Below are 18204 nucleotides of genomic sequence, written 5' to 3'. Positions count from 1 at the left end.
AGGAGATCTTCTGTCTGCTGGTTCACTCCCCAGATGGCCACCAGGACCAGGGCTGGCCCAGGACACAGCTAGGAGCTTCCTCCTGGGGCCTGGGGTCTCCCACATGGGTGTAGGGGCCCAAGCACTCGAGCCATTGTCTGCTGCTTTCCCAGGTGCATTACCAGGGAGCTGAACTGGAAGTGGAGCAACTGCAACATGAACCGGCACCCCTATAGGACGCCTACACTGCAGGCTGGGGCTTTAACCCGCCGTGTCACAGCGCCAGCACCGGCCCCTGGAGTCCAGTTCTGCTCCGAATTCCATTGCAGGATGCAGTAAATGATGGCTCAAACAGCTGGGTTGCCACCACTGTATGTGAGACTTGGGTAAGTTCTAAATTCATGGCTTCAGCCAGGCCAGTCCTAGCTACTGCTGGCCTTCAGGGAGTGAACCAATGGATGGGAGATTTCTTTGTCGCTCTCTTTCCCTCAAAATTTAAAAAAAAATTTTTGGAACACTCTATTGCATTTAATGAAGAAGAATGATGGCTTTAATGGTGTTTATAATTCTGGTGAGCCATGGAAATCTTAGAACCTTGCTGTCTGTGAAGTTCACAACCTAACACATTTCCTGTTTGAAAGGAGCCATCACAAGACCAGAAAGACTTGTACCAGTGAAACTGTCCTTCTTGATACTCTAACAGATACAGGTCAGCAGACATCTGTCCAAATCCACAGAAAGTACACCACCAAGCATCAACACTAACATAACCTATGGACTTTGGATGTAACTCTGCCTTTCAAATACGGGTTCAAATTTGATGTCACAATCGAAGCAACACCTCAGGCCTTCCCAGGCCTCCCCAGGACAATGGTTCAAGGTCTGTGTTGCTGCTCTGAGGGCCACTTTTCTAACCATCTTAGGACGTAGCCATTAACACGGAACTGAATGCCTAAAATGCAGTCATTAGCAGGTATCTAAAGGGCTTGGCAAATCCCACCTACATAAATCAAGCCCTCATTTTCTAGAAGACTTCCAGCTCTTGCTTTTTCTCCTTAAACCACCTCTGGGCTCAGGCTGCTGAGGAAGATAAGCTACTGTTATGGAAAGATCTGTACTGATGTTCCCAAAGTGCTCATAAACTGAAAACTGATCTCCGTAAAAAATAAGAATGGGAAAGTAAGAGGGAGGAGGAAGAAAGGCAGGAGTCTGGGTGGGAGGAAGCATCATTTTCCCAAATCTGTGTATATTAAATGCATGAAGCTGTATTCCTTAAAATAAAAAAAAAAAGATAAAAAAAAGTGACTCCTAAGTGGGACTTCCCCCAAACCCCAAGCTATTTCACTGGATAAAACACTAAACGGAAAGGCTATAGAGCTATACATTTTTTTCTAATAAAGATTAGTTGAGAAAAATAATTAATCAAATGCATTGATAAAAAACAGTAAAGGTTATTTTCCCAATGACAGTACAAGCACTATCCTCATTGTTTCATGTGAAATGCAGAGCTGTACCAAACACTGAAATGTTAAGTTGCTGAAAACTGGCCGTGACCACTGTGCTTAGTCATGTCACCATTATGACACAGGATGTTCCTCCCTCCTGCCCTGGTACTCAGCACCGTGGACTTCTTGGCTTTCCACAGTTAGGTCCCAGGAAGCCATCTTGCTTAAGGGAAATGGTATTTTGAATCTCATGTCTGTTACTTAGCAAAACTCAAAAGTCCCTAATCTATCAAACTTGTGTATTTAAAAGATAGGTGACCTCTTGGGGGCAGGCATTTCATGCAATGCGTAGGATGCCAGTAGGGGCATCCACATCCAGCAGTCCAGGAGTGCCTGGTTTGAATCCCAGCTGTTCCGTTTCCAACCTGGTTTCTTCCTGACGTGCACCCTAGGAGGCAGGAGGTGATGGCTCAGGAACCTGGGTCCCTGACACTCATGTGGGAAATTCAGATTAAGTACGAGGTTCCTGGCTCTAGCCTGCCCCTGCCCTGGCTATTGTGGGCTGAGGGGAAAAAACCCAGTGGATAGAATATCTTTTCTTCTGCCTTTCAGTTAAAGATAAGACAAACTAAAAAAAAAAAAAATTTAAAAAGTGACTTATTTTCAGCACCAGCACTGTGGTGCAGGGGGTTCAACAGTTGCCTGCAGCATAGGCATCCAATACAGGCAGCTCCCAGCTGCTGTTCGGCTCCCAGCTGCTCCTCTTCCAATCCAGCTCCCTGGTAATGCATCTGGCAAAGGAGCAGATAATGGCCAAAGTGCTTGTGCCCCTGCACACACGTGGGAGACCCAGAAGAAGCTTCAGGCTGGCCCAGCTCAGGCTACTGTGGCTATCTGGGGAGCGTACTAGCGGATGGAAGATCTCTCTCCACCTCCCCCCTCCAAATCTACCTTTCAGATAAAAAAAAAATAAGTCACCTATTTTTCTAGATATAGCCCCTAAAACCATGAGGGTAATTCAAAAAGTTCATAAAAAATATAAAGTTAAATTTATTTTAGTACAGAATTTTTTGAAATCCATGCAGTTTTTTCATAATAACCATGTTCCATAGACTTTCTAAAGACCCTAAATATTAAATAAACTTCCTAAAATCCTTAAGACTATTAAACTAATTTTCCTTAGACTTCCCAACCACAGCTTTTAAAATTCAAGCAATGGTTTAACCACCATCACAAGAGACACATTTGCTTAAGAACTGTGTTTGGTATGAAACGCCACTGGTTATCTTCTGGTTCTGTAATCTGACCTCTGGCCGCTGCAGGAGCTATGGATATGAAGCCACTCTGCACCCAAGGTCGGGACGAGGATGGCGGTGAGCAGCAAACAAAGCACTCATCCAAACAAAGCTCCCCTTGAACATAGGGGTCCACGCCCAAGTCACGACAGCTGGCCGCCTCAAATGCAAAACTGTCCAAACTGTAGGCTTCCACTTAATCTTAGAAATATGACCTAATGTGCAATGCTCACGTCTGGGAAAAATCAGAGTAGCACATTCTGGGCACAGGGTGAAACACTGTTATCTTGAGTGATACATTCTGCAATCATTTAAACTGATCCTATTAGTATGGAGTAGCAGATAAGTGATGTATGCTTTCCCCCTTATTTAACACGTCTCTGACCACTGCCGAAGCTTATACTTGGTGATGTTTTTAGATGATTACTAATAACAGATGGTAATCAGCTTTTCTTGAAAATGCCCTGCTAATTTCCTGTGCTACCTTAAATAGAAATGCAACACTTAAACTAACTGCATACTTTATTCTAAGAGATAACAATGAGGGAAATTTTTGGACCTTCTAGGTGAGAAGACAAATTTGGGGCTCACATACAAACCTCAATAAGGCCACTGTTTGCATACAAGCCCACAAAGATGCAATTTTGGGGAAATCTTGTACTGCCTTTCTTCTCATTTAGAAGAGTCCTTCTGAGTACCCGATCAGAGAACTCAGTAAACATCATGGCTTTGTGCCTAAGGCAAGTCTAATGGCTGGAAAGCACCTTGTTCCTCCCTACCCGCTTCTGCCCCTGGCTGCCCCATCACCTGTACATCCTCACCATGTTCGGTCTGATGCTGCTGTGACCAGGATACCTTCCCTGCTGAAATACCCGTTCCTCATTAAAGACTGAGGTCAAACAGACTGTGGAGCACCTGCCCAGGGCTCTGCCATCGAACAGTCAGCAGTGTGGAGAAGGGACAGAAAGATACTCCCAGCATCCAGAGTCTGACAAGAGAGGAACAGAGCAGGGAGGGGCCAGTGTTGTGGCACAAGTTGAGTTGTGTCACACGTTGCTTGTGACACTAGCATCCCATGATCAGAGTACAGTTTATGTCCTGGTTGCTCTGCTTCCCATCTAGCTTCCTGTTAATGTGCCTGGGAAAGCAGAAGTAGTTGGGCCCTTGCCACCAATGTGGGAGACCAGAATGAAGTTCCTGGTTTTCGTCTGGCCCTGACCTGGCTGTTGTGGCCACTTGGGGGATGAGCCAGTGATCAAAGATCTCTCTTGCTCCATCTCTCCTTCTCTTACTCTTTCAAATAAGTAAAAAAAAAAAAAAAAAAATTTAAATGCAGAAAATATGAAGAACACCTACTAATCATTAAGACCAATAATATACAAAAAATGGGTAAAAGATAAACTACACAAAAGAAGCAATAGCATGATCATTCACACAAATCAGCAGCAATGAGGGGACTGCAAAGGCTACCACATGGGCAGGCAAGCATGAACACGTTTATAAAAATCAACATCAGATGTGGCATCAGAGAAGGCTCCTACCTACTGTTAGCGGGGTCATTTGGGAAAACAATTAAACATTGTTTCAGTAAACCAAGCATACCCTGAAACTTATTCTACTTTATAACCATATTATATCATTGCTCCAGAGATATGGCAAGAATGATCCTGGCAGCAAAGTTTCTATTACTAAAGACCTGAGGGAAAATGCCAATGCCCATCTACCACAGAATGCCACCAGGGGTAGATTCCCCAAAGAATTCTGTGTAGCAGTCAAGATCAACATAGCTATAAGCAAAGACCAAAACAGCAAATCCTAGAATACTCAAAATATGGTACCATTTTTTAAAAGCTCAAAAAGAAAAAAAAATCACACATTTGAGAAACCACTTTTTACAAAAGCAGAGATTCTGAACATACTTGGCACTGGTTACAGGGAATGGGGATGATGGAGGGAGGGCTGAGATAAGAGAGGAACATCAGGTGGATGCCAGAGAATGATAATGGTAAAGCTGTCAGAATGGTTAGCGCGGAGGCTATCATGAGTTCTCTTTACTATTAATATGCTTTATAAATTAACTTTCTAACTTACAGTGAGCATATGGGCATATATGCACATATATATTTTTCCATTCTATATACAAATGAAATATATTTAAAATGAGAAAAGGAGGTAAGCAGGACTGAGATACGCGAGGTGAGATTCACAGCAATGGGAACCACGTGTCCCATCTACTACTTACTGGTCAAGGGTCTTATAGTAAATGTCCAGGTCCTTGTTCACAAGCTCTGTGGTTCTCATAACAATCATCATTTCTCTGTACTTCTCCTCTGCATCTCGAAATTGAGGTTCTCGAAGTTCTTTCTTAAAATGAATAATTTCTTCCTCATAACCCTTCTGTCGCCCTAATGCCAGACTGTGATTTCTTTTTATGTTTTCTATGTTCTCTTGCAACTTCTGTTGTTCACTATTAAAGGGAAAAATGACAAATGAGGAATGCTTTCTAGCTTTTAACAACCTTAGGTAGGAAAGCTATATCTCTCTCTCTTTTTTTTTTTTGACAGGCAGAGTGGACAGTGAGAGAGAGAGAGACAGAGAGAAAGGTCTTCCTTTTGCCGTTGGTTCACCCTCCAATGGTCGCCGCGGCCGGCGCGCTGTGGCCAGCGCATCGCGCTGATCTAAAGCCAGGAGCCAGGTGCTTCTCCTGGTCTCCCATGGGGTGCAGGGCCCAAGCACTTGGGCCATCCTCCATTGCACTCCTAGGCCACAGCAGAGACAGAATCCAGCGCCCTGACCAGTAGTAGAACCTGGTGTGCCGGCGCCGCAAGGTGGAAGATTAGCCTAGTGAGCCACGGCACCGGCTAGAAAGCTATAGATCTCTTAAGATGGTTATCATTCTCCTTAGTAATCAACATATGGTAAGTGTCACTCTCCTTGCCTTTTTAAAAAAATTTTTTGAAATTATTTATTTATATTACAGGTAGAGTTGTAGACAGAGAGAGAGACAGAGAGAAAGGTCTTCCTTCCATTGGTTCACTCCCCAAATGGCCATGACGGCCGGCACTGCACTGATCCAAAGCCAGCAGCTAGGTGCTTCCTCCTGGTCTCCCATGCGGGTGCAGGGCCCAAGCACTGGGGCCATCCTCTACTACCCTCCCAGGCCACAACAGAGAGCTGGACTGGAAGAGGAGCAGCCGGGACTAGAACCTGGCGCCTATATGGGATGCCAGCGCCGCAGGTGAAGGATTAGCCAAGTGAGCCATGGTGCCGACCTCTCTTTGGTTTTTAAGGCTTCAGTATGAGAGGAAATTCCCTTCCTTCCAAATCTGCAGCATCTAGGTTTCTCAACAGCTACCTTTTATGTGCTGAGCAAAGAACTCTTTTAACACATGAGCACTGAAAAAGTTCCTGCCTTTTAGATCTAAGTAAACTAAGGCACTGTATTTGACTAACATTACAAATTCACAAACTTCTGATTGTGAACTGAAAACACACAATCACAACACTGAGAATTTACCGAGTAAGATTTCATCATTTTGCTTACAATATGTCCAAGGCACAATACAATCTTACCTGAAGTAAATATTTTCTGAAATAATGCTTATTAAAATGTGGACTCCTGGCCAGTGCACCGGCTCACTAGGCTAATCCTCTGCCTTGTGGCGCCGGCACACCGGATTCTGTCCCGGTTGCCCCTCTTCCAGGCCAGCTCTCTGCTGTGGCCAGGGAGTGCACTGGAGGATGGCCCAAGTCCTTGGGCCCTGTACCCCATGGGAGACCAGGAAAAGCACCTGGCTCCTGCCATCGGATCAGCGCGGTGCGCCAGCCGCAGCGGCCATTGGAGGGTGAACCAATGGCAAAAGGAAGACCTTTCTCTCTGTCTCTCTCTCTCTCACTGTCCACTCTGCCTGTCAAAAAAAAAAAAAAAAAAAGGATTCCTGTATGAAAACAAAATTCTCTTGCACAATGATAAAAAGTGTAATAAAAAAAGTACTTGAGTTATTCTAATAATTTGGCAAATGACACATATTTCAGTCTGTTTTAAAAATCTCAACTGAGGGCTAGCATTGTGGCACAGCAGGTTAAAGCCCTGGCCTGAAGCGCTGGCATCCCATATGGCCGCCGGTTCTGGTCCTGGCTGCTCCTCTTCCAATCCAGCTCTCTGCACCGGCATGGGAGACCCAGAAGAAGCTCCTGGCTCCTGGCTTCAGATCTGCACAGCTCTGGCCGTTGAAGCCAACTGGGGAGTGAACCAGAAGATGCAAGAGCTCTGTCTCTATATCTCTCTGTAACGCTTTCAAATAAATAAAATAAATCTTAAAAAATAATTAAAAGACAATAAAATCTCTACTGCGCACAGTCAGCGCTGTGGCGTAGTGGGTAAAGCCACCGCCTGCAGTGCTAACATCCCACATGGGCGCCTGTTCTGTCCTGGCTGCTCCACTTCCGATTCAGCTTTCTGCTAATGCACATGGGAAAGCAGCAGAGGATGGCCCCAAGTCCCTGGGCCCCTGCATCCATGTGGGAGACCTGGAAGAAGCTCCTGGCTCCTGGCTTCAGATTGATTCGGCTCTGGCTATTGCGGCCATTTGGGGAGTGAACCAGCAGATGGAACACCTCTCTCTGCTTCTGCCTCTCTGTAACTCTGCCTTTCAAACAAATAAATAAATATATAACCACTTATCCAGCATCTCTCGTAGCCCTTATACTGCTCTCTGGTTTACAAACACAAATACAGGGTTGGCCTAATTAGATGCCTGTTTTTTCACATTTCTGTGTGTCCTGGTTGAATAAAGGTTTGAAACAGAACAGCTCTACATGGTCTGAATCAATGTGAAATTGTCATCTATCAGGTACAGAAGGAATTTTTAAAACATCTAGTTCTGGACTTCTGCAAAGAAATCCTTATTTCATTTAAGAGTTTCTTCTAAAAACTTCACTTTTCCAACATGCCAATTCAAGTACTAACATTACAGCATTCAAGAGCTAAGGGCCTGGCAGCTAGGACGTTAGGGTCACATTCCCGGCCTTCATTACGATTTTTCCTGTGATTTTTCTGGTCTCAGTGTCCTAACGTATAAAAGGTGAAGAGGCTAGTGATGATGCGCTCTTCCAGGTACAAACACTGATACTTAAAGTACCTAAACCAAGAAGATATAAAATGACATGAGAGTAACCATTTGTTAGCTTTTACAAACTCAATTACAACTTCACTTACTGTATCTACACATTAGAAAAATCTAAGCACTTTTTCAGATTTCTACATAAATTCAAGATGACAAATAAATCTACAAGGAAGGCTGAATGATGAGCAATCTGACTTCACCAGCTGAGATGGTTCAAAATCTATGTATTTGGCAAGTACAATCTTTTCTTGAGAGGCAGAGGGACAGAAAGAGAGCGCTCCCACCAGTTAGTTTACTACCCCAATGCCCAAAACAGCTGGTGTTGGGCCAGGCCTGGAGCTAGAAACTCAATCCAAGTCTCCTTCACGGTGCCAGGGATCCAAGTATTTGAATCATAACCTGCTGCATCCATGAGCCGGAAGCTAAAACTGGCAGCCAGAGCTGGGACTCAAACCCAGTCACTCTGATATGGAACGAGGTTATCCAAACCAGCATGTTAACTGCTGGGCCAAATGTCTCTACTACAACCTTTTACAGCAATCTTAGCATGTTGGCTTGTTGCTTTAGCATCATCTAGGTTCTTACAGAATTCCTAAGGCAACTCTAAGGCAGGCATGGTAGAAACAGTATTTTTTTTTCTGCTACATTAGGAAGGTAGAAAATGAAACGTGTCAACTAGATGAAGAATCAGGCTAATCATTTAAAAACTATATGCGTTGGCACATAATCACAACTGGGAATATCTACACTGACAAATGACTCTGGCAATACCATACTGCACAAACTCTGACACAGGCAGGCTCCACAGCCATGTACTCTTGACGCTCAACACTGCTGTTCTGTGCAGCAGGCTAGCAAAAGCCTGAGGATGTGGCAAGTTTAATGCCGAGTAAATATCGCCCATCACCATGAAGTCTATTTGTACAAAAACCCTGACCTATGGTAATTCTAATGGGACCTTAAGCTGAGGCTGAAATTCTTTTATGAAAAAAGTATTCACTTTCTTTACATTATAATAAAAATGTTGAATCAAAGATTATTTTCAAAAGCATACTTTTTCATTTGCAAAACCTGCATTTGACCCATTTCCTTCAGATGTTGTTTTCTTTCTTCTTCAACTTCTTTTAGTTCCTCATTTCTTTTTCTTAAAGTAAGGTTGTCCTGCAGCCATCGTTCCTGTATCTAAATTCAATCATCAAGTCACCATTATCATCAAGGCATCAGCATGAGACCCCAACAGATGACTGCTGACAGACAGTGCCACTCGGCCTTCCTCACAATCACAGAAGTCAGCGTGAAAGCTGAAGGCAGCTCTTCTTTATCTACACAACACCCTCCTTTTCGTGAACACAGACATCCTTCTTGTTAGTAAAATGGCGCCATCTTACTTGTGGTGCCATCTAACCCCCAGACGCCATCTTAGGCCCTGGCCCCCTGATGCCAGTTGCATGGTAGGCTTTGGCCCTGAACCTCAAGATCCAACCACCGATGTAAAGCTCCACCCCCACCCTAATGCGATTCGCTATTCCTACTTCCCTACCCGCCCCCTGACAAAGGGATATTAGGACCCGTTTCCAGGATACATGCTCTCTTTTTCCTTTTTGCCCCTTCCCTCTGTTCTGTCGGGTTTTCCCCAATAAACCCTTTCCCTTACTCCAGTGTCTGGTGTGTTTTGTGGTGGCCTTACACTGTCTCAGGAACAGAGAAATGATTTCTTCTTAGCTTTGACACAAAGTGAATCTTCACTGTGACTTCCTCTCTTCATTTGACTACTAGGATCTTTAGCTAGCACATCAGACTTTGTGGAGCACATTTTACTTACCTTGCTCCAAGCTAGTTTTATTACACTCTTGTTCTTATTTTTATATTGCCTCATTTCCCCATTAATTTAAAAGGTATTTGGCATTGCTCTGTTGTATATAACTTGGTAAAGAGTTTCTGGAACAAAGTAGGATACACAGTAAACTAACACCACTGCATTTACTAAATTAGACCACCAACTTAAAAAGGGCCAAGGATGGGGTACAGTGGGTTAAAGCCCTGGCCTGAAGCGCCGGCATCCTGTATGGGCACCAGTTCTAGTCCTGGCTGCTCCTCTTCCCATCAAGCTCTCTGCTGTGGCCTGGGAAAGCAGTGGAAGATGGTCCAAGTACTTGAGCCCCCGCACCCATGTGGGAGACCTGACAGAAGCTCCTGGCTCCTGGCTTCGGAATGACGCAGGTCTGGCCGTTGCGGCCATCTGGGGAGTGAAACAGTGGATGGAAGACCTCTCTCTCTGTCTCTGTCTCTCTCAGTAACTCTTTCAAATAAATAAAATAAATCTTAAAAAAAAAAAAAAAAAAAAAAAAACAGGGCCAAGGAATGGCAACTCTTAACAATCATTATATATGTACACAGACTGCTCTCACTATTTATCAGCAATCCATTTATAAGCTAGTATAATTAAGTACTTTTTATATATACATCGTTAAGTTTACATTATTTATTTAGCATTTCTTAAGCAAAGATCCAGTTTCTTTCTTTCTTTTCTTTCTTTCTTTCCTTCCTCCCTCCCTCCCTCCCTTTCTTTTTTTTTTTTTTTTTTTTGGACAGGCAGAGTGGACAGTGAGAGAGAGAGAAACAGAGAGAAAGGTCTTCCTTTTCCGTTGGTTCACCCCCCAACGGCCGCTGCGGCCGGTGCACCGCGCTGATCCGGCGCCAGGAGCCAGGTGTTTCTCTTGGTCTCCCATGCGGGTACAGGGCCCAAGCACTTGGGCCATCCTCCAGTGCACTCCCTGGCCACAGCAGAGAGCTGGCCTGGAAGAGGGGTGACCGGGACAGAATCCGGCGCCCCGACCAGGACTAGAACCCGGTGTGCTGGCGCCACAAGGCGGAGGATTAGCCTAGTAAGCCGCGGCACCAGCCTTTGTAATCCTTAAGATCTGTGAATTGATATACAAGACCAAATTACCTTAAGCACAAAAAAGGGACAGAATAATATGAATGGTATGACTCCATCTGTAAAAGTATATATACATTTTCATATGTGCATACACATGCACACACATTACACATAAATCTAAATTTACTGTATATGAATAAAAAACTACTCATCAGAGTAAGACTGGTAATCAGAAGATGGAAAGGAACACTTTTTTTTTTCTGTTAAAGATTTATTTCAAAGTCAGACTTAGGGAGAAAACGGAGAGACAGAAACAGATCTTCTATCCATTGGCCTACTCCCCAAGTGGCCGCAATAGCCAGGGCTGAGCCATGCCTAAGCCAGGAGGCAGGAGCTTCATACAGGTCTCACATGTGAGTGGAAGGAGCCCAAACACTTGGACCACCTCCTGCCACTTTCCCTCAGGCCATTAGCAGGCAGCTGCATTGGAAATGGTGCAGCCAGGATTCGAACTGGTGCCTGTATGGGATGCTGGCAACAGAGGTAGCAGTCTCACCTGCTATGGCACAACGCCAGCCCCAGAAATGAACATTTTTATTTTTAGTCCTTACAGATAAACTTTTGTCGCATGAGCCTTATATGAAAATAAAAATGAAAAACTAATAATTTCACGGGAATTGCTTTTCTCTGCCATTTGCATCTGTACTCAGTGGATTTTCTATTGAAAACAAAACACAGGAAAGAATGTTTTAAGTGTTAAGATACTGTAAGCTGAAAAACTTACCTTCTGCGTATCAATATCTTGTCTCATGATTCCCATTTCTTTATTTATTGTTTCTTTGTGTTTCTCACATTCACTTAGTTGAGCTGTAACTTTATTAAGTTCAGTTTCTTTTTGCTATAGAAGAAAATTAAAGTCTTTCAGCACATAAAATAAAAATAGAACCAAATAAATAACTTTAAGTTTTAAATTACCTTCTTATAGTCATCTTTCCCATCTTGAATGTAATTCTCAATGTCTTTCACATAACCATGAATATTCTTCACCTTCTCTTTGATGTCATTCAGCTGTAGAAAAGTATTTATTAAATTTTCACTGGGTAAGACTATGGCACCGAACAGGAGAGCACAGTGAAACGCTGGCTTGGTTCCAGGAACCACCTCTATCAAATTTCATGACCTTAGACAATTCCCTTTATCATCAACAGGAATGGATTAAATAATCTCAGTTCTTTTAGTTTTGATCAAGAAACAAAATAATCTGTTTAATCATTATTCTTGCAAGACTAATGTTAAAATTTTACAAATCTGAAAATACTATTTAACATGTCATTTAATTTCATGTGAAGTGATAAGTGTCCAACATAGTTCTTAAAAACAAAAGTTTAATATAGTTTTGCTAAATATATAAATAAAATCTTACTTTATCCTGTGCTATTTTGTTGCTGGCATGTTTTTTGCTAATTAATTCTTCTTTTTCCTGCTGGAACTTTTCCAATGCTGTTTCCAAAGGGTTTACCTGCTCTTTAGCATCCTAAAAATATAAGAAAAATTAAGTCTAATTCCATTATCTTATTTTAGGTGTCATTCTTCACACTCAATAAAAGCATTATCCACATCCTATGATCTGAAAGTCTCCTTTGCTCCTTTCAATGATCCTATGAGGAAGGTACCATTAGTTTCATCCTCATATTTTAGATAAGACAACTGGCACAGAGAATGACTGACTTGCCCAGGGGCACTGAAGAGTAAAGGCAGTAGCCAATATTCTAAATTAGTCCAGCTCCAGAATTCACTCTTTAAGATTTATTTTATTTATTTGAAAGGCAGAGTTACAGAGAGAGGGAGAGACAAAGAGAATCTTGCATTCACTGATTCACTCCCTAAATGGCTACAACAGCCAAGACCAGGACAGCCTGAGACCAGCCGAGAGCCTGGAACATCAGTCTCCCACATGGGTGGCTCAGAACTGGAGCAGCCAGGACTTGGACTGGCACTCCAGTATGAGATACAGGTATGGCAGGTAGCATCTTAACCCACAACACCACAACAACAACCCCAAGAGTTCACTCATTTTTTTTTTTTTTTTTTTTTTTTTGACAGGCAGAGTGGACAGTGAGAGAGAGAGACAGAGAGAAAGGTCTTCCTTTGCCGTTGGTTCACCCTCCAATGGCTGCCGCGGCCGGCGCGCTGCGGCCGGCGCACCGCGCTGATCCGATGGCAGGAGCCAGGAGCCAGGTGCTTTTCCTGGTCTCCCATGGGGTGCAGGGCCCAAGCACCTGGGCCATCCTCCACTGCACCTCCCTGGCCACAGCAGAGGGCTGGCCTGGAAGAGGGGCAACCGGGACAGAATCCGGTGCCCCGACCGGGACTAGAACCCGGTGTGCCAGCGCCGCTAGGTGGAGGATTAGCCTATTGAGCCGCGGCGCCGGCCCATTTTTTTTAAGATTTATTTATTTGAAAGGCAGAGTTACAGAGAGGCAAGGAGAGAGAGAGATGTCTTCTATCTGCTGGTTCATTCCCCAAATGGCTGCAATGGCCAAAGCTGAGCTGATCTGAAGCCAGGAGCCAGGAGCTTCTTTCATGTGCCCCACTTAGGTGCAGAGGCCCAAGGACTTGGGCCATCTTTTACTGCTTTCCCAGGCCATAGCAGAGAGCTGGATGGGAAGTGGAATAGCTGGGACTCGAACTGGCGCTCATTTAGGATGCCGGCACTGCAGGTTGTGGCTTTACCAGCTACACCACAACGTTGGCCCCAAGTTCACTCTCTTTTAACACTGCCTCAGTAACTGATGTGACTCTTGGTGTAGGACATATCCACCTAATTATATTATCATGTGGCCTCAGGCCTGAGTTTTCATAAATTTACAGGCCCCATGTCAGCTGTGTGACCCAAATGGAAAGCTCATTCAGTCCAGGGTTCTCCTTTGCTTATGGGAATGTCAGTAAGAACATTTGTGGGGCTAGTGTTGTGCCACAGTGGGTGGTGTGGGGAGCAACTCGGACTAGACTAAGTTACTGGAATTAAGACTTATTCTATGCATCTGCTCTCCCACAATATGGCGCTGAGAAGGGAGAAACAGCTTCTACACAGCTGCCTCCAGTTCAACCAATAAACTGTAGGACCTGCTCCTGACTGGAGGAGAGCAGCGTACTCGGCGTATGGGTAGCAGAGTTGGGATTGGTGGAAGAGGACTATAAAGGAGGAGAGAGACAACATGCACCAGGAACATCTAGGGGGAACATCTGAGGGAACACCTGTGCAGCCCCCGAGAGAGCCGGCCGGCGGTGTGCTGCCCCCCCGCGGAAGTGGGGAAAGTGGCTAGGGGGAACCGCCCTTCCACGGAGGTGGAAGGGACGGCAGCCAACCCGGGAAGACCCAGCAGCAAACCCGGGGGCAGGCCGAGGCGGAAACGTAAGCTATGTTGGAATTCTTCAAGTCAGCCCGGGGAGCAAAAGGCGAAAATCTAAAACTAGAGGCAGAGACGTATGAGCTAGGTTGGAATCCGTCAGATTAGCCCAGGGAGCAAAGGATGGGAAGCCAAACCAAAGGGCGCAGACGTGAGCTAGGTTGATTTCGCCAGGTTAGCCCGGGGAACTTAGACTGAATACCAGTGGCGGAGACGTAAGCTGGGCTGTGTGATTCGCGGAAGCTGCCGCGCGCAGAGAGAGCGCGCGGGGCACGAACGGGGAGAGCGCACGGGGCGCTAATAGATAGGGAACCCGGGGCTAGCGCGAGGCCGTGGTGCGGGCGCGAAGGGGCGCGGAGACCGCGGAGTGCGCGCGTGAAGCCTAGGCAGGGTTTAGTGTCGTTCCTCCACGAAGAGGGGGAGCGACATAATGGTGCCGTGACTCGGATAAGGAAACCTAGGAGGGAAGAAACGGGAAGAAGTGGGAAAATACCGGAGAGGGAGACTAGCAAAGAGCCTAGGGAAAAGCCGGACGGAAAAGGTGCCGGAAGAAGCTATTGAAAGCCTAGGCATAGACTCGGATACGGACTGTGGGAAAGAAGTTAGGATTTAAAGTGAAAGCAAGAAGAAACTTAGACTCAGATACGGACTGCAGGTTGAAAGCGAAAGTGAAACCTAGAAGGAACACCACGGACTGTGGGGAGAGGCCAGTTGAAATGAGAGAGGAATATTGTTGGAAGAAAACTTAGGGAAACATACCGGGTAGAGAAAAATGTTAGGGAAATTGAAGCCGCCGCGGGGCGAGGCGCCGAGAAGCAGCCTCGGGGCGGGCGCCGGGAAACCGTGGGGATAAGAGAAACAGAAGTTTAGAAGTAAAATGAGAGAAATAGGAATGCTGGCAGATAGAAGTAAAATGGGAGAGCTAGGAATGCCCGGAGATAGAGAAATAGAGAAAAGTAAGGCCTCCCCTCAACATGGCAATGAGAGAGCTTGGATTCGGTCTGCCTGATTAGGGAGGTGGTGAGCACCTGTGGGTGGCTAGCAGCTTATGCGCCGCAGGTCACCGAAGACAGGCACGAATTAACATCAATAAGTCTCCCCACAATACCGCAATAAGAAGGCTTGGATTCGGTCTGCCTGATTAGTAAGGCGATAAGCACCAGCAGGCAGCTCGACCAGAGTATGAGCTGCAGGTCACCGAAGATAGGCACGAATCAACACCAATAAGTCTCCCCACAATACGGCAATGAGAAGGCTTGGATTCGGTTTGCTTGATTGGTAGGGCTTGTAAGCAACTGCAGGCAGTTCTAGCAGAGCAGAGCATGCGCTGCAGGGCACCGAACACAGGCACGCATCAGCACCTAAAAACCTCCTACAACATGGCGAAGAGAGGACCCGGATTTGGTTTGCCTTATTGGTAGGGCTTGTAAGCACCTGTGGGCAACTCTAGCAAGCAGAGCAGAGTGTGTGCCGCGGGGCACCAAAGACAGGCGCGTATCAACGCCAAAAATAAAAAGAAAGGGGGATCTGTGGGGAGCAACTGGGAGCAACTCGGACTAGACTAAGTTACTGGAATTAAGACTTATTCTATGCATCTGCTCTCCCACAATATGGCGCTGAGAAGGGAGAAACAGCTTCTACACAGCTGCCTCCAGTTCAACCAATAAACTGTAGGACCTGCTCCTGACTGGAGGAGAGCAGCGTAGTCGGCGTGTGGGTAGCAGAGTTGGGATTGGTGGAAGAGGACTATAAAGGAGGAGAGAGACAACATGCACCAGGAACATCTAGGGGGAACATCTGAGGGAACACCTGTGCAGCCCCCGAGAGAGCCGGCCGGCGGTGTGCTGCTCCCCCGCGGAAGTGGGGAAAGTGGCTAGGGGGAACCGCCCTTCCACGGAGGTGGAAGGGACGGCAGCCAACCCGGGAAGAACCAGCAGCAAACCCGGGGAGGGCCGAGCAGACGAAAGAGCAGCGCAGGGTCCTGTGTCGTTCCTCCACGAAGAGGGGGAGCGACAGGTGGAGCCCTGGAATCCCATATGGGTACTGGTTCACGTCCTGGCTGTTCCATCTCATAAGCAGCTTTCTGCTGATAGCCGGAGAAAAGAAGTCTAAGACAGCCCAAGTGTCTGGGTCCCTGCCATCAACGTGGGCAACCTGGAGGAGGTTTCTGGCTTTGGCCTGGCCCTTCCCTGACCACTGGAGCCATCTGAGGACTGAACTGGCAGATGGAAGATCTCTCTCTCTGTTTCTTCCCCACTCTCTGAAACTCTGACATTCAAGTTAGTGAGTAAATGCTAAAAACAAAAACAAAAACAATTGGGTCTGTAAGCTTAGACTACTAAGGCTAAGCAGATATTCTACAGTAATAAAAGCATACTGGTACACTGATGCTGGTATGTTCATATCTACTGCCTTCAAGTAACAGACTTTTTTTTTTACTAGTCAGAAATCCCTGTTATTTTGCCTTGTAACACCTCTACAACTTACTGATTATGATAGCTACCATTCAAAACAATGGCCCTCGAGGCCGGCACTATGGCATAGCGGGTAAAGCCGCCTCCTGCAATGGATGGAAGACCTCTCTGTCTCTGTGTAACTCTGCCTTTCAAATAAATAAATAAATCAGAAAAAAATGATTTTCAAGGACTTTAAGATCCTGACTTATCAACTGCATTGACAAAGGTGTGTCTTACTATACTGGAAAATGGAACATGATGAGAAACAAACTGTATTCAGTATCTGAAGACCTGTATGAAAATCAACTCTGCTTACGCATGAAGTGGGGCAATTCATGACCATTTACAAATCTCAATTTCTTTTTCCATAAAAAGGAGATTTAGTTATCTACCTCAACAGGGCTTCTGAGACCCTGAATGGCTAATGTCAAGGTGCTTTATAAACAGTAAAAAATTGTACAAATGCAAGGTAATACTATTTTATATAAAACTCTGATAATATGGAATCCAAAATTGCTTAACAAACATTCATATTAATTGACAGATATTTGGTAACCTATTTAGTGCTTACTTAATGAGCATATTTTTATTCTGAAAACGTAGCTAAAATTGTTGTTGTTTCTGACTCTATTGATAAACTTATTCACTCTGGTATTTGCTTAACCTAGATAAGGGATGGCAGATGCATTCCAGTACATGCCAACTCAGTACCTACTCCCAGGCCTGAGACTGTCTGCCCCGATACAGGATTTGTACCTAAAACAAACCTTCCATACAAACAGGAATCACCACACAGAATTATCCTGCAAGCACCTCACTATTCCAGTAACATGATGTTATACTTAGGCAAGCAGCAAGTCCTTCCACATCATGGTCAAACTCCTTTATGCAATCTTTATGAGCACAAATTCCTTTACTCACGAAATACACAAAGAACTCTTATGGCATTTTTGCTCAACCCTCACAGTAACTGTACTTCTGGTCACTACCAACAAAGAGCATTTCATATACTGCATTATCACTATTCAATTTAATAAACAACCATCAATGAATGTTCTTGCCTTTATCTCTCTGAGTAAAGACTGAACTTCAGTGGACAAGTCCACAGTCTGTTCCTCCAGTTGCTGACGACGCTGCAAATTAGTGGATATCTGAAGTTTCTCTGATTTAAGTTCATTTGCTGTACTTTTTAGGTGTTGGATCTGTTCCTGTTGGTCCTGAATGAGCTTACGATTCAATTCAATCTTACTGGAAACTGTACAGAAACATATTGACATACTGGTTAATACAAGGGTACAGAAAGCAACTAGTGTCATACTTTAAGTGCTTACAGGTCTAGTAGAATTCACAAAGGCTGAGTTTCTGCAGGCCCCACCCACTGCAACCAAAGTGTGACAAGAACACCTCCCACCTCTCCTGACCACTCACAGTAAAGATCACATGGCACATACGAATGAAAACAGAGTAGAGCTCAGTTGGTACTCTCCTATTATTCAAAATGCAAAAGCAGGAAAATACAGAGGATGTTCTTAAGAATACAGAGTGAATATACTGAGCTGGAAGGAACAAAGTTCCCAGCCCATGTAGCACACATAAAATTCAGTATAAAAAG

General features: G+C 45.0%; 1 protein-coding gene across 4 annotated transcripts in view; it reads right to left on the bottom strand.

The window, feature by feature from the left end:
* RAD50 (RAD50 double strand break repair protein) overlaps window positions 1-18204 on the bottom strand; it is an 82175-nt gene that overhangs the window by 8800 nt on the left and 55171 nt on the right. For 3 of the 4 annotated variants that reach the window (XM_051843298.3, XM_089334590.1, NM_001171348.1), the window contains 6 exon segments: window positions 17654-17847; window positions 12150-12260; window positions 11702-11794; window positions 11511-11624; window positions 8900-9027; window positions 4962-5186 (listed from right to left, as the gene is read on the bottom strand). In XM_051843298.3, the coding sequence (XP_051699258.2) occupies window positions 4962-5186; window positions 8900-9027; window positions 11511-11624; window positions 11702-11794; window positions 12150-12260; window positions 17654-17847 (865 nt within the window). 4 annotated transcript variants of the gene reach the window in all.

The sequence above is a fragment of the Oryctolagus cuniculus genome, chromosome 6, assembly GCF_051225735.1.
Source record: "Oryctolagus cuniculus isolate XC-2025 breed Fujian yellow rabbit chromosome 6, ASM5122573v1, whole genome shotgun sequence".
Classification (NCBI taxonomy): domain Eukaryota; kingdom Metazoa; phylum Chordata; class Mammalia; order Lagomorpha; family Leporidae; genus Oryctolagus; species Oryctolagus cuniculus.
Note: the sequence above shows the minus strand (reverse complement) of the source record. Positions and strands in the feature narration are given on the sequence as shown.